Genomic DNA, 24,738 nt, shown 5'->3' on the forward strand with positions numbered 1-24,738 from the left:
AGGAGGCTGCCTTTGACGTTGAACGTCAGCCCAGCTTGCTCCTATGGATATACCTAAAATGGCAATGTCTCAGGCTACAGAGCATTCATCATTCCACTAACTACAGCCATCGTTCGAGAAATACCCACTACAAGTCGATCACCTAGGGTTATTGTACCCCTTGGCGTACGGATGTAGACTGATACTGATAATCCAAGACGAAGCCCGAATTCATCGGGCGCACATAAACATGAAAAGCAAAGTTCAATCAGGCGTCAAAGGCAGTAAAAAGCGGATTATGATTGGAATATAAGCCATGATGATCCTATGGTGCGGCTATCCACTAATCAACATCCTACTTACCTAGGTATGCTTATTATTTGCGATTGTTAGGTGAATGAGTAAAACACGACGTAATGACTATAGCTAGTAGAATTAGGGCAGAGCTGGATATCTGCAACAATAACCGTCACAATTTACAACCAATCTGTACACGTATATAATTCAACAGATGACATTGATTGCCATCCACATATTATTGATTATATATCTAGTTCTGTGAACTATATGCCATATGGGCAAGACAACCGAATAAGCTGTAGGTAAGTGGTTTGAAAGGAGGGAAATGTCTAGGACTTGAAGACGCGATATTGAATGGCCAGTATGTGCCTCAATTGTACAGCTATTAGCTAGTTACTAATCCCTTAGGTAAGGTATTGCTCTCATTGTGATATGCTTAAGAGCATAATGCTCGGGTATCGTCAATCTTCATCGTAATTCCCGTTCTTCAGAGAACGTAGAGTGATCAACCACTCATAAATCCGAGCGGTACTGAAGAGCGACTAAATCGCTCCAATATGGGTACAAGCCTTGTAGGCAATATTCATAAGATGTGGACGAAGTAAGGTGTGAAAATTGAATGGGGGGACAAAGTTTGCCCCATACTTGTCATATCTTCCAATTGAGGTGACGTAGGCATATTGGAGGAGCAACTGATCCGTGGTCGTCACAGGTGCCCTTCGTTGCCAATTGAAACCATCATCGTGACAAGAAAACACCTCCCCACACCAATTTGATATATCTGCCTCTAGAAAGATGCGCATTGTCATTTATTGGGTCCACTGTTTTCAAGTGTAGCTTCAACAGCACCCATTCATATATAAGGTGCCCTAAACGACCAAAACGGCTATGATGCCACAAGGTGTCGAAAAGGGCGGGGTGGTAAATTGGTAGATTCGTTATCATTCGGAATAACGATCAAAGCTCGGAGTGGGTCGTGCTGTTCCGGAACGGATCTCATTTAATTGCCCCATTTCTGAGCAGTCGGTGACATCCAAGGATTGTAGCCGTGCACCGAGAAATTCTCATTGGAAAGAGGCGACGATACGTCAACCATCGAGCCTCGTAAAGCAGGATCCACCATATCTTGCTCTAGGCCCGGACTATGAAGATATGGACTCCATTCCGGAGGTAGACTGACCGGGTCTGGGAAACCGTGTATTTCCTGGAAATGGTCAAACCCGGAATAGTGCTGGCCTACATAGTAGAAGAGAATTAGCAATGCGATAAAGAATTAGCTACACGGGGGCAGTCTATTAAAGTTGGTGCTACTCAATTCGGCTGAGTAGTAGGTAACTTAGATGAGTGAGTGGAACAGCGGGAGATTTTCAACTAACCATTGGGGTAGAATTCTTGGCTGGTGATTAACTGGTAGGGCTGGGTGACAGCCTGGTTGTGAATAGCTAAACCGTGGTTCGGATTTGAATACTGTTGTTGTTGTTGGTGGTGCTGCTGAATATTGTGGTTCATATTCATATCCGGAATAGATGCGGCAGAGGAAATAGGGTCCTCGGAAGGAGGATCCTCTTCGGCCGCGGCCAACTGATGATTGTCTTCCGACGGCGGGCCATCAGGCGACCTTGGCGACAAAGTCTCATGTGTAATACGTTGATGGCGGGTCAAGAGATCTCGACGAGAATAGGCCGACCCACAATGACAGACATATGGTTTTTCCTTTGTGTCTGTAAGTGGGAAATTAGCATTCATTTTACATTTTCTAGAAGACCATATAGACCATATAGACCATATAGATACGATTTAAAGGGCACGATAAGGGGATAGAGAAGAAAAAAAAAAGGTGTGAGGTTTGGTGGAGCAAGGTTGTGCAGATCGAGGGACGTCGAATTTGGGGTTGGGGTAACCAACGGGTTCTAACGTGGCGCTCCAAGTGCTCAGACCTCTTGAAGCTTCGTCCGCAATGCGTACACAAACGCTGTTGTACACCTGAAGATCCATCTCGTCGTCGTCGACGAGCTTGGGACTGATCCATCTGTTTTTCAGCCATTGAAACTAAGAGGATGGAGATATTAAGTTAGGACGAAGAATGCGAAAGTTGGAGAAAGACAAGAAACCTTTCATCGTCAAAATTGTGGGGGCAAAAGGCTCACAAGGGGCTCCATATTCTCCTTCCAAGGGCTATCCAAGGCCTTATCCAAGGGGAAAGCTAGAATGGGAGGCGGGGGTGAGAAGACAGAAGGCGGGGGAAAGAGGGCCACGGGGTCAAGTACGAGAGCCACCCAAAGGTCCTTCTAAAAGAACCACCTGATTTTGGCTGCTGTAGGTAGTTAGTCAATTACCTAGGTACATGACATTACATGGCATTACATGACATATAGTTATGTACCTTCTATACTACACCTTCTTGTTTACCTACCTGTTCCCCACCATTGCACCTGCGCACACTGCATCTCGCAGCGCTCTAGTGCATCTCTTTCAGGGATTCCCGCAGTGGGACAGGGGTCATTTCGGAGGGGAAGGTTTGGGTGGTTTGTGGGGTAACCAACCCGCAACCAACCCGCAGCCAACCCAATCTCCCTAATCTCACCAATCTCTCGCTCCGGCAGTACCGTAGTAGGCCGTAGTTACCGACCCTCCTTTTGAGCCAAGGTACTTAAGCCAAGGTACTTAAGCCAAGGTACTTAAGCCAAGGTACTTCATTTATTATTCAAGGTTACTCCCTCGTGCTACACTCAGCCGCCCTCTCCCTTTAATCGCCAATGGGGAACGCCAATGGGAACACCTAGTGCCCGCATCGTCTTCGTCAACCTACTTTCTTGTTTCGACGATCCGAAGGTTTAGGCGAGCTCCATTAGCGAGTCTTGCCGGCACGTTTCATTTCTGCCCTCTATATTTTAAATCTATACTAAGTACTTTTAAATTTACTGTCTACTAAGGTATCATCTAACATCTTTTTTTTTTCTCGCTTAGCTATCCGACAAAACACGAGACAGGTAACATTCTGAACTCGCTTGGATAGGCGATGAGGCACGCGGACGTGGCTGTCAACCCTAGCCGCGGGCCTAGGGCCTAGGGCCTAGGGCCTTAGGGGTCACGAGGAATCGGATTATATTATCTAAGCAGGTTGAGCGGAGGATATCTCAAAGTAGTGCTTACATGTACGTCCTGACTACTTACATATACGTACATGTCACGCCGTATATTATTTGACGAATGTGAGATACGTATTACTCTTTGCTACACACGCACTTATACTTACTCTTAGAATGCTAACCAGGTTAAAGAATAGGTGGTGTATAGACTTATTTCAATTTATAGATGTAATGATAAATATGAGGCATTATTTATATCATTGACGTAAGAGTATAGGTTAACCAGGTAAGCATACACATGGGTTAAGGGCTTATAAAATAGGAACGATTTTAATGACAACCTTGAATAGTCTTATATTAATAGTTATATGAGAATACCACCTAACCTAGCTGATTGTCATAAGCATAATAAAGTTGAATGCAAGTCTTTTATAAATGACCGAAATGTATATTAAGAGCCAACCTTAATATTTCCAATTGAGCTCTTGAATGCCGTCAATTTTAAATTAGAATCACGGTCATATTATTGACTTGTCAATCGAAAGTCTATACGGGCATCTTAATCTGATTAGATACACCCGTTCCTTGTATATGGAGACGTGGGTCTTCTCTTTGATTACACTTAATGTGATAGGTCCTTTACATCACTTATACCCTAAATACGGGCTGCTACAGCTTAATCTCATTCCATATTAGCCAAAATAACTACAATTACTCGGGAAATTATTTGTTTCCGTAATTATGTTAGGTACGTAGCAATGCACTTGACATATATTCGGTAATATGTATAAGCAATAGTGCATAGTCAATGATACTATTTAGATACAGACTATCACCCCGTTCCCCTTAGAGATTTACATTTCAAGACAATATATTGACTTGACACTAAAGATGAGTAATAGTCCGTGCTGCACTCGTATTTGCCATTTATTATTCTACTATTATCCAGCCATTTATCCATTATTCTTTAACATTAACAACACTCGAGTCTATGGAAAGGAGTTCTCCAAAGATAGCATAGGTATGCGCGAGCATAGAAGCCGTACAAAGTTTATCTATAAGACGATCAAGGGCGCTCTCTTTTGATACCAACTCTAACATAAATACACCGTGTTTTATTTATCAGTGAGATTGATTTTTTCCATTTTTAACTCTCTTTGCAAATTACCTGATCTATCCAGTTCTCTTCGGTAAAGGCAGCCCTTAGTGCATTGCATTGCTTACAACGGGTAGTTAAATCTTACCCTCCGTAAAACTACCCATTTTCTTAGAATAATCAAGGATTACAGGTGAAACTATGTCATCTACAGGTCGCTATCCGAATAGCTCATTCTCTTGAGCACTCCACCTCCAAATAAGTATACCTAGAGCTAGCCCCCTACCCCGATAATATTATCACCTTCAAAATCTAACCGAGGAGAACTCCAGGGAATATTCTCCCACGTAGAAATCCAGCAAATGTAGCGTCTTTAGCATAGCATGCGTCAGTAGGCTTCGTCCCAAATTTAAAAGTTGGAATAGTTCTCGACTTAAATGCTGACTTACGCTCGCCTCCTATTTGGGTCAGGTTAGTCAAAATGTAAGCCTCATATTTTAACTACCTAATATGCCACATTACTGCCGCGTATTTCATTATCCTAGCAATTCAATACTACAATGCAATGCTCTTCCTTTATTACTAGTCAACCCTTTTTAGTAATTATACCGAGCCTCATGAACTTTATAATAGAGCCTAGCTATTTGCCTAGTAAACATCTGAGCGCCTCGAGGATTAACCTGAACCACTACACTGCTAGTAAGAGCTGTTAGATGCAAGTTTATATATATTAATAACCGTACCTATAGGAGTAAAAACGGGGTTGCCGGGTCGCGAGCACTGAGCTTCCACTTGCGCACTGTTAGTTTTTCTCGGGTAGCGGTCGTCGATACCTCTAAACCGTCTTTTACACTTTTCCTTCTCTATCGACGGTATATAACATCGCGGTTTTTATGAACATCATATAAAAATAGTCTTATAAATAAATATACATAGGCACCTATAGGTGGACTTCATCGGAATAAGCCTGGTACCTAACAATTCTACACTTCGCGCCCTATGTGCCGCAGTGCTCTGTTTAAATATACTATCTTAGTTATGCAAGGGATTCGTTATCCCTTTCCGCTTCGCAGATCCAAAACTACAAAGTTACTAAGGTAGGCAATGAATTAGTAGTCACTTAGCATCTTGCAGTATATAAAAGCGGATAGACCACGGAATTCTATTAATATTGATATAGAAGTGTGATGCGGTTCTGTACTTAGGTGGCTAAGTCATATAGTTAGACTCATAATTATAAAAATAGGTTTACCCCTATGATTCTCGAGAATCCTCTTTTTTAAACCACCTCGTTTGTAACAGACTCCCCCCAGGCAAATGCAGCGCCATTCCGCCCCGGCCAATGCGTAAGGTCCTTGAACTACCTGCCCATGCCAACACTTTTGAAGCATAAGATACGGGATGCTCAGGAGCACCTAGTAAACCAGTAAATGACAGCCTCCATCTATGCCCGCTCGTCCTGAAAGCCCCCCTTCTAAAAGCCGGGTACTGAACCACCGTGATCATGATCGCTGGTATCAAACATGAATAGATCCCATAAATACGCCGATCCGCTAGCGCCGGGAGAGCCCTCAGTCCGTACTAGTATCAACCCACCACGATATCGTAAAGGGAATAGCTCATATTGAGCGTGCCGCGGCCGGCTCCGGGGGTTTTTGTGCATAAACGCAATGGAATGGGATGTAAAGGTGCGCCCTAGAGCGTAGCACCGCTTTTCGTACGCTCACTAGGTAAACTTCAACCTCCTCTGGCGTCCAGTTATAACCGTGGGTAAAAGGCCTGATGGCAAAGCCATGCAGGCCGTCGTACATCATGTTCCGGCTATATAGGCCGATTTTTGACTGCTGTGGATCTTTAGGCCACGTTCCCAGCGGGGCTTTCAGAATCGTCCTTTGGATATTGATGAAGCCCGCGTCCCTCAACCGCTGTTCGTACTTCTCCAATGCGGTAATACAGTCGACGCCAAGAATACTCATCGCTCCCACGATTTTGCTAAGGAACTCTGCGATAAGATCGTCCTCGCGCATTGTGTCGTCGTCGCATTCGACGCAGCATTTCAGATCTTGTAACTCGAACCAGCCGCCCGGCTTCAATGCCCTGCACCCTGTGGGTCAACGATCTTGCGGTGAGCAAAAAAAAAAAAAAAAAAAAAACGTGTCGCTGTGTGAATATCTTACTTGAACGCCTCTGTCATAAGTGCGGGCCAGTCCCGAATCGTCGATGCCATTTGGCGAGCGTGAATATAATCCAATGAATTTGCCGGCTGAAGCCACTCTTCCTCTACGTTGTCCACGAGGAATTGGACATTACGGGGCACCCACAAAGGTTGTATGGGGCTCAGATCTATCCCTAATATTTCTGCGTCTGGATACTCATCGCCCACTAGTTATGTTCGAAAGCGAACTTGTTAGTACTGAATTAGGTCGCGTAACTTGTAATTCACTTTTGGCTGAAGTGCGTACTTACTCTCTATCGCCCAGATGCCCGTCCCTGTACCAATATCAAGTACTGAGCGCGGGTTGTTAAGAGGCGCAAAGTGTAGTTTGCTATCGCATAGAAGCATGAACATTGCATGTTGCATATCCTCGCGCTCCTGCTCAGCATCGTCGTTGGGGAAGTGGTAACGGCCTTCTTGATATTTGTGATAGCGCCGTGAGTTCTCATAGACATAATCGCGAACTTCATCGGACATGGATATGGAGTCGGCAGAAAGTGAAAGAGTATCGAAAACATCTTCGTCCGTCGACACCGATAGGATCGAGTCGGCGTCGATTTGGGGCTGTTCTTGGTCTCTGCTCATCGTAGGCGTAGGCGATAGTTAACTCATCAGGAAGATATTTACGTTCGGTTGATGGTTTTATGGTCTTATGGTTTTATGGTTTTATGATTGGTCTAGTTGGGCTTAAGACAAGGTTGCATTTTCGTAAAGGAGCACCATTAAACAAGAGGCTCTCCCTTCTTTCTATACGTAGACTACGTAGATCGGGGGGACTGCGGGAAGTATCTATGGTAGGGTTTTGGTGATCAATGATGGCAACGGATTGGTTCCAGCACTACGGAGAAAAGCCCCGCCAAGATGGCGACCAATATCGAGACGATGGACTATTGGCTATGGATGGAAGGGATCCCCGCTTGCTTGCAGATGGAGGGTGTCAAGACTTTCAATGAGATGCAAGCCGACCTTACCAAAAGTGAGGTGATGAACGCAACTTGGGGTCCCAAGAATCGACCCAAGCATGACCCATTGCGACCCAGCAATTTGGAACTGAGCGCAAGCGGCGCCTTTCTGTCGGTGAGAGACCAAAACCGGACCTCGGTTTGTACCCTAAAGGGATAAGGACAAAACCTAGGAGACTTCCTTGCTTCTGTGCTTCCATACATATGTATTCCCATGTTCCCATGTTTCCACGCTTCCGTAGAAGTAAGGAAGCTGATAGGTCAAAAAGATTCAACGCGTGAGATGTGAATAATAATAATGGGGAAATATATCAAACTTTACTGGAGCTGCGTTTCACATGAATCCCGGTTCTACGGTACACATGTTGTACGATGGGAAAGAAAAAGAAAAAAAAGTCTTGGTTTCATACGCCTTGGGTCAGGTCTAGGAGGTCAGCTTTGGTGTACGTACCTCCCTAGAATACCCGGCTGCCCGGATAGACTTTTTAGTGGACTTATGGGCCTCAATACATATGTACCTAAGGAAAAGGCTAGGCAAGTCACCACTTAGAGCATTTAGACTACCTTGGACAAAAGGCAGTACTTACCGACCTGCCTGAAATAGATATCCATACTATGTCGAAACGCATGAATAATTAAGGTAATTAAGCATTGAGCATTAAAGCATTAAGATAAAAAGACGTGACTATGATATGATTGCTAAAAAAATGATTTGATTAGGGGTATCCTCGGTAACTAATATCGGCGTTTTTTTGTATGTATGTACATATGTACCTCTGACCCAGCTGACCCGTCCGTATGGTAAAGACCTTATGCTGTGTTACCGTGTGGCGTGACCGAATTGGAACGCTTGCTTGGGACGGTACCATGCATTTAGGTTCCGGAACGGCGGGAGCGCTTTAACGCGCTTTATGATAGGTACCTACCTATGTAGGTAGTATAATCATTTTTTAATTTGATAATCAACCTACAGTAGGTAATGCTACCCTCCCTTATGTAAGTCATTCTTAAAACAAAACAAATAAGAACAAGACACACACAAAAAAGATAAGTACCTACATATTCTATCGACCCATTTCTATGGAAACAAATTGATAGTTTGTAACAAGGTAATGTTAGAAGTGCGCACGGCTCATTATAATGCTCTCGTGCCTATGTAAGTACCTAAGTTAGTTATAGCTATTAATAGCTGAGCTAGGCAAGCTGACAGGCTTGTAAGTTATCATAGGTCATAACAGCTCTTCCCCTTTGCCTTAATACATAGAACCCAGTTCTTTCAAGCAAGAGTTTCGTCAACAGAAACATGGGATACCGGAGAAGACGATATGCATGCCGCTTACATACATCCCACAAATGCTGTTGTTACTCCTGAATACCACACCCCGACCAGCGACAACCAAACTATCGGGTCCAGAAGAGCCCAGACGGCAATACGCAGACCGCTATCTTCCCGCTTATACATCTTTTGCGATCCCTCAGCCAATGGTCGTGTCAGGCAAACGAGATTAAATGATAATTGGCTGCGAGGGCTGACTTGCAGATTAGCCGTCTCAGCCCCCATGTTGCAGTTTTTAATGACGACTGACGAAAATACTACATCACCGCGGGATGTAGTAGCTTGAATTCTTGAATTATTGGATCCGTGGAGGACGGCTACTACCCTACTTGCGTGGTGGTTGCAAACCATAGACATTGTATCTTTGAATATATCATTCCCTATGGAGACTCCTAAATCGCGAAGCGATCGAGGACGGAACAAAACTATAAAAATCTACAGCTTCAACATCCAAATCTGCGTTTGCGCGTTGCAATAGACAGTGCTCGTAGATATGCCTCCACGTAGCTGTCGATGAACGCAGTCTGTTATGCCACGTCAAACCCCCTTTCCATCACCGCCCTCGCTGTCACGATAATTACGAGTTGATCGACCTTCCTACTATAAGTCGACCTATTAAGAAGCACATTAAGTTGGTGGAGCGGCGGTAGCGGCGGTAGTCGCCTGCAAGTAATAAGAACACCTATACAGAAGCTATTATCATTCATTAGCTAGGTCAGACCGCCTACTTAAAGGCACCAACATTCGAGTGCAGATATTGCATTGGATTGGTGCGTCGTCTATCTCCGGAATTACTGCTGTGGTCCTCTAGGCAGCAATTGGAAACTACAACGTCAGTATTTACAAAGCTAGTTATACCAATTATACGTCGATATCTTGTATTCTCGACGCTGGTACCCTAAGTACTCTTATCGAGCAGCTAGGTAGTCAGAATTCTGGATGAGACATTTAGAACAAAGGATACTTTCAGTATGTATACAACGAAGTTGTTTCCTTGCTTCTTGCTCCACCTCGTAACGCAGCCTAATTACCATGAAGTCCGGCTTAGCCTCGCTAAGCTAATAACTATGTGGAAATTTCTCCTCTCAGCTCCATATCTAATAATTTGTCTAGGAATACGGCGACTTGGGAGGACAACATAATAATACCTAAGACGACAAAATTCTAAGGATACTACTGAAACTAATTTAGGGGCTTCAGCGTCCTAGCCTCGCACGTATATTCCATATATACGGCCAAGCAAACGACCCCGAAATCCGAGTTTCTTCGATACAACACGATGAGAACTAGGCATCTATCTGGCCGTGAAAGAAACGCCGACTGAACAGGGGCATTCCGCGCCAACGCGTAGAACAGCTGAGTACCTACCTAAAGCAACTAGCACCTAGAATCCCGGCTGCTCCCCGCTTCTCGGAAACGATCACACGTGGCCTACGCAACCAGAGTCGGAAGAGCTCCGCTCCTATGGCCACGCTATCGAGATGTGCGATGTCCAATATACTCGCCTGACCAACTCACCGCTCTTCGCGGCTTCTGATATTCGACCAAGAATAAGTGAATATCGAGTCGGGGAATGTAATGGGTAGTAAGGCCCTATATTACTACAAACATCGAGCCCCATGAACTCCACCCGTACATACAGATATTGATAGATACCATACCCTCGACAACCGGCAAATGCTAACGCGGGACATGCCTCCTTGTCCTCCTTCGGCTATAACTCATGCTAACTTGTTCTAATATATGGATCCCTCCACCTTCACTAATCGTAGCCACCTCTCCCTAGGACGTTGTTAATGCACCTTTCTACGAAGATTGGGACTTGTCTAATCTAAGCTATAACCTCATTGTATCGCGTCTTGCCTAACAGAAGTCTATCATCATGGTAGTATATCCCATAAACTTTAATCATACAAACCGATGTCAAGCTGCCCGCGTGCTACGAGTGTCCTCTACCATTACGGTGTTATCTTCTGGTCATTGTTCGTGCCCACGGACTTCGCCACTGTCGTAGGATCCAGATGCTCTGGATCGACTGGCCGCTACGGTAATACGTTTTGGAGCCGGTTTTGCTTGCACAAGCGTTGCAACAGGAATTATCAGTGAATTTTGTACCGCGGTCTCGTCATCCTGGAAGCCCTCTCTGGGGGCTTTATGCTGTATCATATGCACCTCCTCAGCCAGGCGGGCGCTCAGGGGCGGTCTCATATTATCCATACTCAGGCTGGCTAATTGACTTTCTGCAGTCGCAGACCCGCGCTTCATTGTATCGATTTGTTGTTCGAGTGCCTGTAAGTCTTCATAACCCCCCTGTATCGGGAGAATTTCAAGCTCGGGGTATTCCAGGTGTCCGTCCAGCTTCTGTCGAGTATGGTATGTTTCCGAGGAAGCCCGATTTATAGTGCCTTGAACGACCCTGCTTAAACCTCCTTTCATAGCTCTACCAAGCTGAGCGGATAAACTTCGTGTAGGGGCAATGTGCCTCTTTGATGACTCGCCAGGTTTATCTGTAGACCACGTTGTACCACTATCATTTGATTCTACTCGAACTGCGAAATCCCTCGGGGTCACATTATCTTCTTCCCCTGCTGGCCCCGTTCTTTGTTGGCGTGTATGTGAGGGCCATTTTGCCCATGATGCAGGAGGTGTCCGTAATCTCCAAAGAGCATGGCTCTGCGGCTCCGTTTTCGGTTCGTCCTGGGGCTTCAAATCTTGATCATTCATCAAGTTCACCCATTCTCTAAGGACGGTACCAGATATATCTGATTGTCGACTACTATTATTTTCGTGGCGAGATAGCGGTTTAAGTGTCGAACCTTGTTCTTTTCTTGGCTTCGGGTGTAGTATATGATCAATATGACTGGTTTTGTGATAACTTAGAGACTCTGAAGAGTTCACCTCTTGCCGTCGAATTCTGGGGATGTATCCATCAAGTACAGCAGTCTGTTGCCGCGGGTCCACAGAGTTTGCAACATCCTCAGATTCCCATCCTAGAGACGAAGTCACTTGCTTTCCGTTGATGATACTTGTACTTACTTTATGTTGGCCAAGGCGAGCACCTTCGGCGTCTAGATTCGTTTCACTCCTACACTTGGTGTCGCGTACACTATACCGTCGTATATCTTGAGTTGGATATTTCGCTATTCTGGGAATCTGTAAGTGAAACTTAGCTAGTATGGAGTTCTTGGAAATTATCGAAGTTCTGGTTCTGGGTTCGCTAAATTCCTCTCGGAACTTGCTGACCATCGGAGCGGTGATATCACGGCGGGGATGAGTTCGTCCAAATCGCTTTTCAATCGATTTGAGCTCAGTCTCTCGTTGTCTAAAACTTGCCGTATCTGAGACAGCTGCCGAGTTTGTTTCCGCCGTAGGACGCTGTAGCTGTCTGGTTCCTTGCATAGTCACGTCTAACGCTGAGGCGTTGTTAGGAGCAGTCTTGTATGAGCTGACGTCTGACTTCTCAGCATCTGTCGTACGACTAGACGATATGAACCCTAAGTATTAATGTTAGACACCATGGCGATACTTCATACAGCAGAAAAACGCACGATTGAATCCTAAGAATGGAGCCACCGTCTTCCGACCTCCCAGAAACTCCATCAAGCTCGGACGCGACTCTTTTGCCGCTGTCTGGCAACTGTTGGGTTTGGTGGTGTACTGTGAAGATGCGTAGAAAGATGAAGAGGCTTCTTGAGTCTGGTCAGTTGGCTTCGAACCTTGACCATCAAAAGTATCGCTAGGTGTCCTCATAGACCGTTGCAACTTGCTAGGCCAGTTACTTAGTATCTCAACCGGTTCGACTATTATATCCGCACTTGAGTTGCGTGGCCGTACTCCTAGAGGACTATACCGAATTCCAGATACTTCATCTAAGGCGTTTTGAGGGCCACTGACACCAGAGCTCTCTGGAACGGTCCGCTGTACCATATCACTCGTCTTTCTACTCGGCGTAGCTGACGCCGATTGCAACTCTTGGCTCCGTAACCATATATCTAATGGCGAATCTTGGTTAAAGCTTGTGTCTTCAGGACCTCCACTGTATTGACTTTCAGAATTCTCCGTGTCGCTTTGGATATATTGCTGACTTTCATCAGGGGCCAATTTGTCGTGAACTATATCCTCATCTGGTTCTTCGTTCGTCGTGGGCCCTTGGATACGTAACAAATCGTCTTCAACTTGGTTTATACGTTCATCTTCTCCATCAATTATACCGCGTCGAGTGTTAATTTCAGCGAGTTCATAGGATTCGTCAGGGTTAACCGCCTCGGGTACCCCAATGTACCTCGCGAGTTGCTCGGCGCTGTAGGAAAGTCGCCATGAACAGAGGGATTCCGAGCCTCTAGCACTCGGTATGTGAACGGGAGTTAACTGGGGAGAAGAGGGAAATCGCGGTAAGGAGCTGCGTGCCTTCACGGCTCCACGACACTCTAGACTAGCGTCCTCATGAGCTCGAGAAGCTGAACCGGAACCGGGATAGCTACACCGGCGAAGGGAAATTCCTGGCTGAGAATGGCTGGCTGGGAGAGCAAGGAGCACAACATCCGGAGAGCCATAGGCATTATCCTGAGGACTGGTTTCGCTCACATCTAAGACACAAAATTCTATATTATCGCGCGGCCCACCACGAGGAAATCCGACGTTAGCGGTGCTGCACGGCTTCGATTCTTCGGTATTTCCCGTTTTCGTTTCGACCTCTTCTTGTTCTTTTTCACTTTTCAACTCCTCCTGGATTCTCTTCCGCATTAGTCGCTTCAGCTCAGCCCGCCGTGCGATCTCCTCGTCGCTTGTACCAAGAGATTGTTGCGAATGTCTTTTAGATTCGGACTTCTGAGACAAGCGTCTAATAAACTTGGTTCTAATAGCTCCTAGAGTACCCGTGCTAGAGTTTCTGGTACTCCGTACCAGTTCATCATCATCATCATCCGAATCTTCGATATCGATAATAGTGGGATCTACCGTGGCCTCCTGTATTTGGTTATGTGAAAGCGATGGTGTCCCCCCACCTACGATCTCTGTTGGCGGTAGCTCAAATCCAGATGTAGGAAATGATGGGCTCGATAACTTCACACGTGGAGGGCGAATTGGAAGTTCAAATACGTCTTGGCCAGTTTCTCGGCCTGCCGTTCGCTGGGTACGATAGCAACAGAAAATGGACATTCTCAATAGTGTCCAATTGGAAGTGAATGGATTTTGGTTAATATCTGTCATGGATTTCCAAGAAACACTCGGAAGCCATATAACCAAAGTTGGATAGGGGGCCAGTACCTAGCATTGAAAATGGCTTCGATACATTTGGTGTCGGACCATTCAACTTTACTTTAGATCATCTAGATACATACGAGTAATTGAGTATATGTAGCTCTTTCTACGACAGAATTTATCACCGAGAAGAAGCTACTATCTGATAGTGAATTCAAGGAAAGTGGTAGACTTATGGGAGTCCATCTATGTGGTTTCCCCTTATTGCAGCGAGATAACAACTTATGTATCTACCTAGGTATAGAGAAAGTATTCTACCGATTTGCATAATAGCTTATCCTCTCTCTTCTATTGTGTTATTTTGATCAAACACAATCTCTAATCATCCACCAGCCTACCAAGGTAAGTGCCTAATATACCTTACATGCGTATAACTACGCCTTGCTAGCAATAAGTTCTTCGTAGTTAGTTGCTAGTATATTAATACATAATACCGGTACCTGGCAAAGTTCCATTACTATTGCAAAATACTAAATCCAAATGATTTAACTTGGTGGTAACGGATTGTTGTTTTCTCTCGAATACTCAACATGCCTTGGTATTGATGCTCAACTTATACGTTCACGATATACAAAGTGCTTTATATTTACACACGCTGTCGGAAGTCGATTATAAAATTTGTGATTTCTACTCGTAATCTTGCAACTAGGAATTGACGTCAAAATTCGTAACACTTCGGGACGAATTGACTTGGATTATTATCTTACATAGACTAAAATCTGACGAGAATAATACAAAATGTGGGTTTGGCCATCATTAAACTTAAGATAGACGATAGACTCAAACCTTTAATGTTAGATGTAGGTGAAATAAGATATACGCTAAGAATAGGCCGAACGTTAATCGTCTAATGCGCGGTAGAGCGAAGAAATTGACATATCGATGTTGATTTTAGCAATTGTTAGAATCCACTTAAGGACGTAGTGCTTCGATGCGGCTGCTGTTTACTTGGATAAGGTGCAGACTTATTTACCAGGTAGGTAGTAGTAAACTAATACGACTCTGATATGAAGGAATGTAACCGGGACCGATCGGGTGCGGTGCTATTGTATGCATCCAGGAGACTGGTTCGGCCGAAGCGGCATTGATTACCTAGGGTAGCATCATGGATGCGGAACAAGGGTAGCAGATTGATGCCATTGACACCTAAGATTTCTACATATTCCACCTGCGAAGGATTACTAGGCCCGCTTGGATTTGAATATGTAAGGTATCGGGTCGGGAGCCGAGTTGTGTCGTCCGGAGAAACAAATTATGGAGATTGGAGATGCAGTAGATTTGGTAGATTTAGTAGACATTTCTGTTCTGTACGGGTCGGTGAATCGATTTAGTGGCTTGCTACTTACATGTATGTAATTTGCTATTACATATGTAGGTAGAACCCCGAGTCCGCAGATGGCGGAGGACTAATGATGTATCTTGCAATTTCACGTGTCACAAAAATAAGCAGAATCTGTTAGGATGTACCTACCTTAGGTACCTAAAAGGTAGGTTATGTACCTAAGGTACACTACCTAATGCACCTGGTAGTATGTATCTTATTGTACCTGATTCTTTAACGGAAGGCGTGCTACAACTCGTCTTTACATGAGGTATTAACAGCATGACAAACAACCTTACATTGATGTAGTGATGTAGACGTTGAACCTTATCTTACTGCTTACTTAGCGATGAGGGGCACAGTGGGAAGGTGGACAAGGGGGGTTTACCAGCCTCAACCTTCCAACCTTCCAACCAAGTCAACCTAACGGATGCTAAGGAAGCGATGGGGGGGTTTATTGATGGAGTATCTGCTCCCCCGCTTTCGGACCCTGAACACATCCTATTAGAATCTTAGATAGATAGAGCTAGTGCATGTTTAGTGGCTCTTGTTTGGTTCTGTTTGGTCAGCTCATAGCACGACAGCAGAGAAAAAATTGTTAACCCCTCATCAACCAGCACCAGCACCGAACCAAGTATTCGACCCTTATTGAACCAGCAACGCTCCAGCTGTCTCTACTTCTCTACTGGTCTCTACTCTGAGCTCACATAAGAACCCCACCTTCACCGCTTACTTCTGCTTACGCCTTTTACGAATCCTTCTTCTTCCTCTTGTTCTTCCTCTTGTCATCCTTTTCTTCCTTAAATTCTTCTACTTCCTACTTCCTCTCCAGAGACTGTTGTCACACATCAATTGATCCAACCCTCTTAGCATATAGAGAGTTGGAAGTAGCAGTCTGTTCTTCTCGTGAGTCTAGACCTTACACCCCCTCTCCCACTACACTGTACTCCGGAGAAAGAACATCTCTAACATCGTCAAAGAAAGCTTCTTTTCTCCCAGATACCTCGAACCACCTTCAAGATGGTTCAATCTGCAGTTCTGGGTTTCCCCCGTATGGGTGTGAACCGTGACCTGAAGAAGGCAACTGAGGCTTGTAAGTTGCTCTGCCGGCCTTTCCAGTCGTACTGGATAATGCTGCTCAAGATTGCATTACTAACCATCTCCAAGACTGGGCTGGCAACCTCTCCCAAGCTGACCTCCTCACCGAGGCCAAGCGTCTTCGTCTTGCCCACTGGAAGATCCAGAAGGATGCCGGCGTAGACATCATCCCCAGCAACGACTTTGCTCTCTACGACCAAGTCCTCTCCCACATCCAAGACTTTGGTGTAAGTTACCAACCAAGATTTTTGACCGCTACCCGCTACACATCAGCTAATATAGAATCCCGCAGGCCGTTCCTGAGCGATACTCCAGCGCTAACCTCGACCGCGTCGATGAATACTTTGCCATGGGCCGTGGTCACCAGAAGGGTGGTGTCGATGTTCCTAGCTTAGAAATGGTCAAATGGTTTGACTCCAACTACCACTACGTCAAGCCTACCCTGCAAGACAACCAGACCTTCAAGCTCACCGCCAACCCCAAGGCCGTTGTTGAGTTCCTCGAGGCTAAGGAGGCTGGTATCAACACCCGCCCCGTACTTCTCGGTCCCGTGTCCTTCCTCCACCTAGGCAAGGCCGACCGTGGCCAGAGTGTCAACCCCATTGACCTTCTTGACAAGCTTCTACCTGTTTATGAAGAGCTCCTCACTAAGCTGAAGGAAGCCGGTGCCGAGACTGTCCAGATTGACGAGCCTGTCCTCGTCTTTGACCTGCCTGCCAAGACTAAGGCCGCTTTCAAGCCTGCCTACGAGAAGTTCGCTAGCTTGGCTGCTAAGATCCCCAGCCTGGTCTTCACCACCTACTTTGGTGACATCGTCCACAACATTGACCTCCTCCCCAAGGATGTCTACGCCGTCCACATTGACCTTGTCCGCAACCCGGAGCAGCTTGAGACCGTCCTCGGTGCTCTTGGACCTAAGACTGCTCTCTCTGTCGGTATTGTCGATGGCCGAAACATCTGGAAGACCAACTTGAAGCGTGCAATTGAAATTGCTGAGACTGCCATCCAGAAGCTTGGCAAGGACCGTGTCATCGTTGCCACTTCCAGCTCTCTCCTCCACACTCCCCACACGCTCGCCAGCGAGAAGAAGCTCGACCCTGAAATTGCCGACTGGTTCTCTTTCGCCTCTGAGAAGGCCGTTGAGATTGCCATCATTGCTAAGGCCGTTACCGAGGGACCTGCCTCTGTTCGAGAAGCTCTTGAGGCTAACGCCAAGTCTTTGAAGGCTCGCGCTACTTCAAAGCGAACGAACAACCCTCAAGTCAAGGAGAGGCAATCCAAGATTGCCCCCTCGGACTACAACCGAAAGTCTGAGTTCCCATCCCGAATTTCGCAGCAGCAGAAGAAGCTCAACCTCCCTCTCTTCCCCACTACAACCATCGGTTCTTTCCCCCAGACCAAGGAAATCAGAGTGCAACGAAACAAGTTCACCAAGGGAGAGATCACGGAAGCTCAATATGACAAGTTCATTGAGCAGGAAATTGACTCCAACGTCAAGATCCAGGACGAGCTCGACCTAGATGTCTACGTCCATGGTGAGCCTGAGCGAAACGACATGGTTCAGTACTTCGGTGAGCGTTTGGACGGCTATGCCTTCACCACGCACGCTTGGGTCCAGAGCTACGGTTCTCGATGCGTGAGACCTCCTATTATCGTCGGTGATATCTCTCGCCCGGCTCCCATGACTGTCAAGGAGTCCAAGTACGCCGTGTCTGTCTCCAAGAAGCCCATGAAGGGCATGTTGACCGGCCCTGTTACCTGCTTGAGATGGTCTTTCCCTCGTGATGACGTTCACCAGTCCGTCCAGGCTGAGCAGCTTGCTCTAGCCCTCCGTGACGAGGTTGTTGACCTCGAGAAGGCTGGCATTGATGTCATCCAGGTTGACGAGCCCGCTCTTCGTGAGGGTCTACCTCTCCGATCCGGCAAGGAGCGCCAGGCTTACCTTGACTGGGCCGTCAAGGCCTTCAGGCTTTCTACCGTCGGTGTCGAGGATTCGACTCAGATCCACTCGCACTTCTGCTACTCTGAGTTCCAAGACTTCTTCCACGCCATCGCCGCCCTTGACGCTGACGTGCTGTCTATTGAAAACAGCAAGTCCGACTCGAAGCTTTTGAGTGTTTTTGTCGACGAGGCTTACCCTCGTCACATTGGTCCCGGTGTCTACGACATCCACTCCCCGCGTGTTCCTAGCGAGCAGGAGATCAAGGTCCGCATCGAAGAGATGCTTCAGTACCTTAAGCCTGAGCAGCTCTGGATCAACCCCGACTGTGGTCTTAAGACCCGTCAGTGGAAGGAGACTAAGGAGGCGTTGGTCAACATGGTCAACGCAGCCAAGTTCTTCCGTGCCAAGTATGCCAAATAATTGTCTCCCGTATGAGGAGGCCGGCATTTCATTTTTACGAAAATTTGACGATAATTGCATGAAGATGTGGGGAGTTGCCTGCTAAAAAATTTCCATTGGGAACTGCATAATCGATTTCAACATCGGCGTTTTTACATGACTGGGTTCTCAAAGGGACCTATACCAGAAAAGTTCTAAGGAAAGATTGGCGGGATTCGGAAGTATTCAACATTAGGTAGGCATATACAGGGCGGGAAAGAATTATACCACATGGTCCATCAACCGGGCCTGGGGAGTAGGTGGCGTTCTTGCATTTAGTCTGCTCCGTGCAGGAAGGATCGGGTTTGCGAACAGATGTAGATGTATGAGCAAGTATCCCAATTCAACTGGGTGATGCTTTCGGGAAGAATTGAGTCTTCCTCAAACAGTATTCCTCTAGTCCGAACTATACCAGAAGTGAAAGTGAACTGCAACTTATCCGCGTATGCTAATTGGACTTGTAAATGGTGCTACTAAAGTTGACGATGTAGCACCGGAGGACCGAGGCGAGCAACATGGAGATTTCGAATGTGGCGTCTTATTGATCGAATGTGGCGTCTTATTGATTTGTTAACGCGTTACGCCATGCGCATGCGGATATGTGTGCAATTACCGATGACCGAAGGAATTATTCCATTGAGAAAAAATAAAAATTTTCCTTTTACTTTTTCTTTCTGTCTAATGGCGTTTGATGAGGAAATGACAGCTTCTGCGTGCTATGATGACTTGACGAATCATAATCCAGTTGCCGAATTAGTGAAACCGTAAGTCAGCCCCCTTTTCTTCATATTGTTCGGCGGTGTTTTAGTACATAATAAGAGTAATGAGAGATCCACCCAAGTGGCTCCTTTTTCTTTATTCCCCCGAATTTCTTAATTTCTAGCCAGCCTTATCCTAGTCAGCTGTTGATAATTTCACCAATCTCAATGAGGTAACCTTCCGGCAACCTTCGTTAATTGAAGGATTGGGACCCTGCCTGCTCAAAAGACCCTGTCGGCACGGTCCAACCAAAAGCCTAAGCGAATGCTAGATCTCTTGAAGACCGTAATTAAAGAGTGAATTGGGTAGGTCGATGGTTAATTGACGTCGGCTACCACATGGAAAGGAAGGGATCTTTACTGTAGGATTTCACAAGCAACTGATCCTACATACTTATACCACCACATCGCGAGGAGGGAGAGAGAAAAAATACACAGAATATGGTACCTATGCGGTTATCTTTCTTGCAAAGAAACATAAAAATGGCAACGAGGTTCGTGGAACATTCTACAAGAGCCTTACCGCTCTTACATATTACAAGGACAGGCGTGGCGCCAAGGGGCTTGTTTGAGATTCTTCGATGAGCGTGTGGTCTAGAACGTCGCATAGTCGAATCATCCCTTGATACCCCCGGCTCGAGATTAAATACGATTGAATGCGATTTTGCGAGCCGCCCTCAACGCACTACTGAGCTGGAAACCGAGCTGGAATGCGCCGAGCGTGTCACGGCTGGTCCTCCCTGCATAATTCGTCTCCTGGGCACCGCCCACCGCAGTCTTGACTACGAAGAAAGATGAGAGACTCTTTGTCCGCCAGGAAAATGCGGGAGTCTCAACCCGTGTGTTGCTCCGCGGGCGCGGGATCTTCTGCAGCGTCACGTCCTGGTTAGCCACGAGGATTGCGTCACTTGGCTTTGCGCATCATTTCGCGGGATCGTATTCTGGAATCTACTATTCGCGGCTCTGTGCAGGCCTGTCTTACACTGTAGCATGGTCTTACAGCATGATGAGTTTATGATCTATGATTGCTAACTAACTGTATTCCACGTGTCTATCGCTACCGCTACCGCTACCGCTACTGTAAATGCAGTTATAGGGAGTATTCCTAGGATATCGATATCCGCAGCGCATATGAGCCGAGCCGAATCGAATCGTTAACACGTATCGATAAAAATCAAGCTGTTTACTTTTTACTGAAGAGATCGAGATGATTTTATATGTATCATCTGATGGCGTTACTGGCGCGGCGCTTACATCGCAGATCATCAAGCTAATCGAAGATGTACCGATCACTAAAAATATTCAAACGTCTTCCATGCGCAAGCTTAATCTCGTCCCAACTTTTACCAACCCACGATCGGACGATGTACCTGAAGACACCTACAATAAACTTCAGTAAAAAAGAATCATGCAGCGCGCCATTCTGCGTCGTCATTGTTGTACAAACTGCGTACGTAAGGCTTTGCTGGCTCATGGCTGGCTCATGGCTGGCTACTGTAGGCTACTGAAGCCTCAGCTAGCTATGATTATCCAATTCTTATTGGCTTCTTTGCCGGTTTCACCATGTTGTACCTGCGTCTTTAACTGACAGGGGTCACGATAATGGTGCGTGGGGCTCAGGGGCACAAGTCGCACAAGTGGTACTTCGTACAGGAGAGCAACGCGTTTTCCCATTTTTCCATTTTCCCTCCCTTGCTCAAGCTTGTTGTCCTTCTCTTTTTCACCCTGTCACTCTCCCCCCCATCCCCCGGTCCCTAACGACATTTTACCACATTTACCAGGTCCAACATCATCTTGTGGGTCCCGACGGTCCTCCCTAATAGGTCGCGCTCATCATCAACAACATGACGGGGCTAGGGTACGCTGGGCGTGTCGGATTATGCTTGGGTATGCCTGGTTGAAGACTGGTCTCCCCCGGGCTTCTTCACGCTAGCCGCCAAGGTAAGGAGTCGGTCCTGTAGGACCTGTACACACACAGTAGTGAGTACGAGTAGTGTAAAAAGGCTCACCACCCTCCATTATCGTCAAGTGTCTCTCGTTTCTCCCTTTCTTTCCTCACCATCAGCGTGTTTCTCTCGTTTCGAGTCTATCTCAAGTCTCTCTTTTCTCTTCAACGTCGTCGGTCAAACTCCCTAGTCCCTTTCTTAGCGAAATCGACTTTCGCTCATTGATACCCGCATTGCTTATTGCATACGTCCACTCTTTCGACAGCAACGAAGTATATACTCTGCGAGATCAGACTAGAACACCCTTTGTCAAGCACATCTAGACAATTGTAAACCGCAAATAATATCAAGATGAAGTCCGCAACTGTAGCTTTCGGCCTCTTCGCCGGTATGGCCTCGGCTTCTTACCACCAACCCCGTCACTTCCACTGGCGACGAAATGATACTGCTCCCGGGCAGTACCCCGTTGAATCATCAACTACCCTAACCGTCGCCATTACCACCGTCCACACCATTACCTCGTGTGCTCCTACTATCACGAACTGCCCGGCTGCCACCGGCAACAGCACCGGCCCCGCCGTCGTCACCGAGGTCATCGACCTTACTACCACCGTCTGCCCCGTGACTGCTGCTGAGTCCGTTTCCAAGTCTCTAGTCGGTGCTCACAGCAGTGGTCTCATCTCCGGCTCCACCCGCACCGTCACTTTTACTCCCGCCCCTACCACCTCCTCCACCAGCGGCAACTCTCCTGAGGCTACCCAGCCCAGCAATGGCGCCGGTGTTTCTGTCTACCCTTCTCTTAGCACCGTTGACCAGACCGTCAGCATCACTGTCGGCCCTGAGAGCTCTCGATCTGTTCTGGTTACTACCCTAAAGTCCACTCTTACCCAGATGGTTACCCTTACTGCTGTTCCTATCCCCGAATCTAGCTCGGGCAGCGGTAACAACAACGGCAATGGCAATGGTAACGGCTCTGGCTCTGGCTCCGATGTTAGCAGCGAGGCTACTACCACCACGACCCGAACTTCCACTGGTACTCGCACCGTCACCGTTACCCCTGTCGAGACCTCCACTGCCGTCAAGGCTGAGGAGACTGGCTCTGGTTCCGGAAACGGAAACGGAAACGGAAACGGCAACGGCAGCGGCTCTGGTGAGTGTGTTGCCACCACTGTCACCGTTACCGAGACCCAACCCGCCAGCACTGTCTACATCACTGCCGCTGCTTCTGAAGCCACTGGTGTTAAGGCCGTCACCTCCGAGGCCGAGTCTGCCTCTGCCTCCGTCTCTGCTTCCGAGTCTGCTGCTGCTGCCGCTACCACTACCAGCACCCCTTCGACCGGCAACACTGGCAGCGGTGAAGGTGAGGGCGAGGATGAGAGTGATGACTGCCCCCCTGAGGAGAGTGAGACTGGCGTCGTAACTGCTACTGCCACCGCAACTGTTGTCCCCTACCCCACTGGCAACGGAAACGGAACTGCACCTATCTTCCCTACTGGCACTGCGCCCAGTGTCCCTATCGGCACCGGCTCTGCCCCTAGTGCCCCTATTGGTACTGGCTCTGCCCCCAGTTACCCAACTGGCACTGCCATCCCCACCGTCATCCTCCGGTAAATCGACGCGCGTTCTGCTCTGTATTTACAATACCCCGAACTGTAGCATAACATGACGAGGGACGACTGCACGACACGTTTTTGAAGCGCCGTTTCAAGGCGCGGAGGAAATAGAGCAAGCATTTTCCTATTTTTCGGATCAGTTTTTGCAAGAAAGTGTCTTGGATTACGCGGTCTTGGCTGATTCTTGAATCCCCGTTTCCGGTCTGGTCGCTAGGAACGTGGGAAGAAGGCTGATTGGTATCTTCGGCTATCTCCTAGGAGCTCGCCGTGCACGACCGACAGTGCGCGTGTTGAGAGGCCATATGCCCGCCTTCATTATATTCTTGTGTATTTAGTGTAGTGTGTAGATGAAACATTTTGAATGGAGATTTATGGAGCTTCAATCTGTCTCAGTCCTTGATTTGATCGATTTTATGCAGCATGTGAGATTGTGATGTAGTGTAATCTATTCAGAACTATGTAGACTTCCGCGATGTCATGTTAGAGGTTCATATGATGTCACATGTCTACGATTTGACTTGTAATGTATCTTGTCTCTGCTCTCTATTCCTTAAATAAGTGTCGATCTGCCCGAAAGAGGAAAACCGCTGTCTTACTGAAGCGAACGATCCGGATCTGTCTTTTATGTTCCCGAGCAGAAAAGTGTGAGATTTCCTCCCAGTCTAACTGACATTTGCCTTATAACCATGCCACTTCAGCTAGTATATACTATCTACGAAGTACACCACAGCTAAACACTTTGAACTCTTCTAGCGGTTTAATCAAGGAGGATATATATGTTTTTCGTTCTACATTTGTTAGATAATACACTGTTACTCGTTTTACTTATATATATATATATATATGAGATAAACACGACAGCATCATTCACCAGCTGGAATAATACTTTGCGCCGAGGGAGTCCGCATTCTCCAACATTAGTGAGGTTAAGAAGTCCGCTATGCTCAACTGAAAAGCAGAAGATACGTCTGGAGTTTTCATTCATTCATTAGCTACTAGGTTAATTCAACCATAAACGTCACCCTGGACGCTTGTTATGTTATATCTGAAGCAACCAGCATTGTAATTACTGACCTGGTAGCTGATAATATAACACCGGTTCTAACTCGAGTACGTCGAGACACTCGGGTACAACTCGAAGATAAACACTTAGAATCTCGTCTTGTGTTTCTATCACTGTCTACAACTTGGTCTATCACATCGAGGCTTGTTCTCTATAACTAATTCAGACAGACGCTATTTGTCTTCGCCTTCATGATATTTGTCATTATTATTTTATTATCTCTATTATGACTACTACTTGTTACTTACTAGATGCTCGCCCCCTTTCAGAGCCGCCCGCTATAGGAGGTCTATTACTACTCTATATATATATAGGAACCTATC

The 24,738-nt window shown here is 46.6% G+C and overlaps 5 protein-coding genes across 5 annotated transcripts; 2 read left to right on the top strand and 3 right to left on the bottom strand.

Moving 5' to 3' along the window:
• Window positions 1–1,279: 1,279 nt before the first annotated feature.
• Window positions 1,280–2,323, bottom strand: F4817DRAFT_319136 (uncharacterized protein; the record flags this gene model as incomplete). The annotated part of the gene is made up of 3 exons (XM_049301017.1): window positions 1,280–1,515; window positions 1,656–2,000; window positions 2,245–2,323. The coding sequence occupies 3 exons, from the start codon at window positions 2,321–2,323 to the stop codon at window positions 1,280–1,282; spliced, it is 660 nt and encodes a 219-aa protein (XP_049155848.1).
• A 3,283-nt stretch (window positions 2,324–5,606) lies between these two features.
• F4817DRAFT_347693 (S-adenosyl-L-methionine-dependent methyltransferase) lies at window positions 5,607–7,627 on the bottom strand. The gene is made up of 3 exons (XM_049304586.1): window positions 6,931–7,627; window positions 6,642–6,846; window positions 5,607–6,561 (listed from the first exon to the last, which is right to left on the bottom strand). Exons 1-3 carry the CDS (start codon window positions 7,262–7,264, stop codon window positions 6,084–6,086), a joined length of 1,017 nt encoding a protein of 338 aa, XP_049155849.1. The 5' UTR covers window positions 7,265–7,627; the 3' UTR covers window positions 5,607–6,083.
• A 3,121-nt stretch (window positions 7,628–10,748) lies between these two features.
• On the bottom strand, window positions 10,749–14,134 carry F4817DRAFT_367840 (uncharacterized protein; the record flags this gene model as incomplete). Its single annotated transcript, XM_049307179.1, has 2 exons — window positions 10,749–12,471; window positions 12,526–14,134. 2 exons carry the CDS (start codon window positions 14,132–14,134, stop codon window positions 10,955–10,957), a joined length of 3,126 nt encoding a protein of 1,041 aa, XP_049155850.1. The 3' UTR covers window positions 10,749–10,954.
• Window positions 14,135–16,286: 2,152 nt separating this feature from the next.
• F4817DRAFT_228082 (cobalamin-independent methionine synthase) lies at window positions 16,287–19,290 on the top strand. Its single transcript, XM_049298893.1, has 4 exons — window positions 16,287–16,463; window positions 16,542–16,650; window positions 16,725–16,882; window positions 16,948–19,290. Exons 2-4 carry the CDS (start codon window positions 16,578–16,580, stop codon window positions 19,015–19,017), a joined length of 2,301 nt encoding a protein of 766 aa, XP_049155851.1. The 5' UTR covers window positions 16,287–16,463; window positions 16,542–16,577; the 3' UTR covers window positions 19,018–19,290.
• A 2,488-nt stretch (window positions 19,291–21,778) lies between these two features.
• On the top strand, window positions 21,779–23,745 carry F4817DRAFT_228059 (uncharacterized protein). The gene has a single exon (XM_049298892.1). It carries the CDS (start codon window positions 22,091–22,093, stop codon window positions 23,348–23,350), a length of 1,260 nt encoding a protein of 419 aa, XP_049155852.1. The 5' UTR covers window positions 21,779–22,090; the 3' UTR covers window positions 23,351–23,745.
• The last annotated feature ends 993 nt before the right edge of the window (window positions 23,746–24,738 follow it).

Source organism: Daldinia loculata (assembly GCF_022478755.1).
Source record: "Daldinia loculata strain CBS 113971 unplaced genomic scaffold F4817scaffold_55, whole genome shotgun sequence".
Classification (NCBI taxonomy): Eukaryota; Fungi; Ascomycota; class Sordariomycetes; order Xylariales; family Hypoxylaceae; genus Daldinia; species Daldinia loculata.

Coding starts and splice junctions, on each gene's coding strand:
- F4817DRAFT_347693 (XM_049304586.1), bottom strand. CDS start 7,264: ATGAGCAGAGACCAAGAACAGCCCCAAATCGACGCCGACTCGATCCTA. Junction 6,847..6,930: donor GGGCATCTGGGCGATAGAGA/GTAAGTACGCAC, acceptor GAACATAACTAG/TGGGCGATGAGTATCCAGAC. Junction 6,562..6,641: donor CTTATGACAGAGGCGTTCAA/GTAAGATATTCA, acceptor CACAGGGTGCAG/GGCATTGAAGCCGGGCGGCT.
- F4817DRAFT_228082 (XM_049298893.1), top strand. CDS start 16,578: ATGGTTCAATCTGCAGTTCTGGGTTTCCCCCGTATGGGTGTGAACCGT. Junction 16,651..16,724: donor GAAGAAGGCAACTGAGGCTT/GTAAGTTGCTCT, acceptor ACCATCTCCAAG/ACTGGGCTGGCAACCTCTCC. Junction 16,883..16,947: donor CCCACATCCAAGACTTTGGT/GTAAGTTACCAA, acceptor AGAATCCCGCAG/GCCGTTCCTGAGCGATACTC.
- F4817DRAFT_228059 (XM_049298892.1), top strand. CDS start 22,091: ATGAAGTCCGCAACTGTAGCTTTCGGCCTCTTCGCCGGTATGGCCTCG.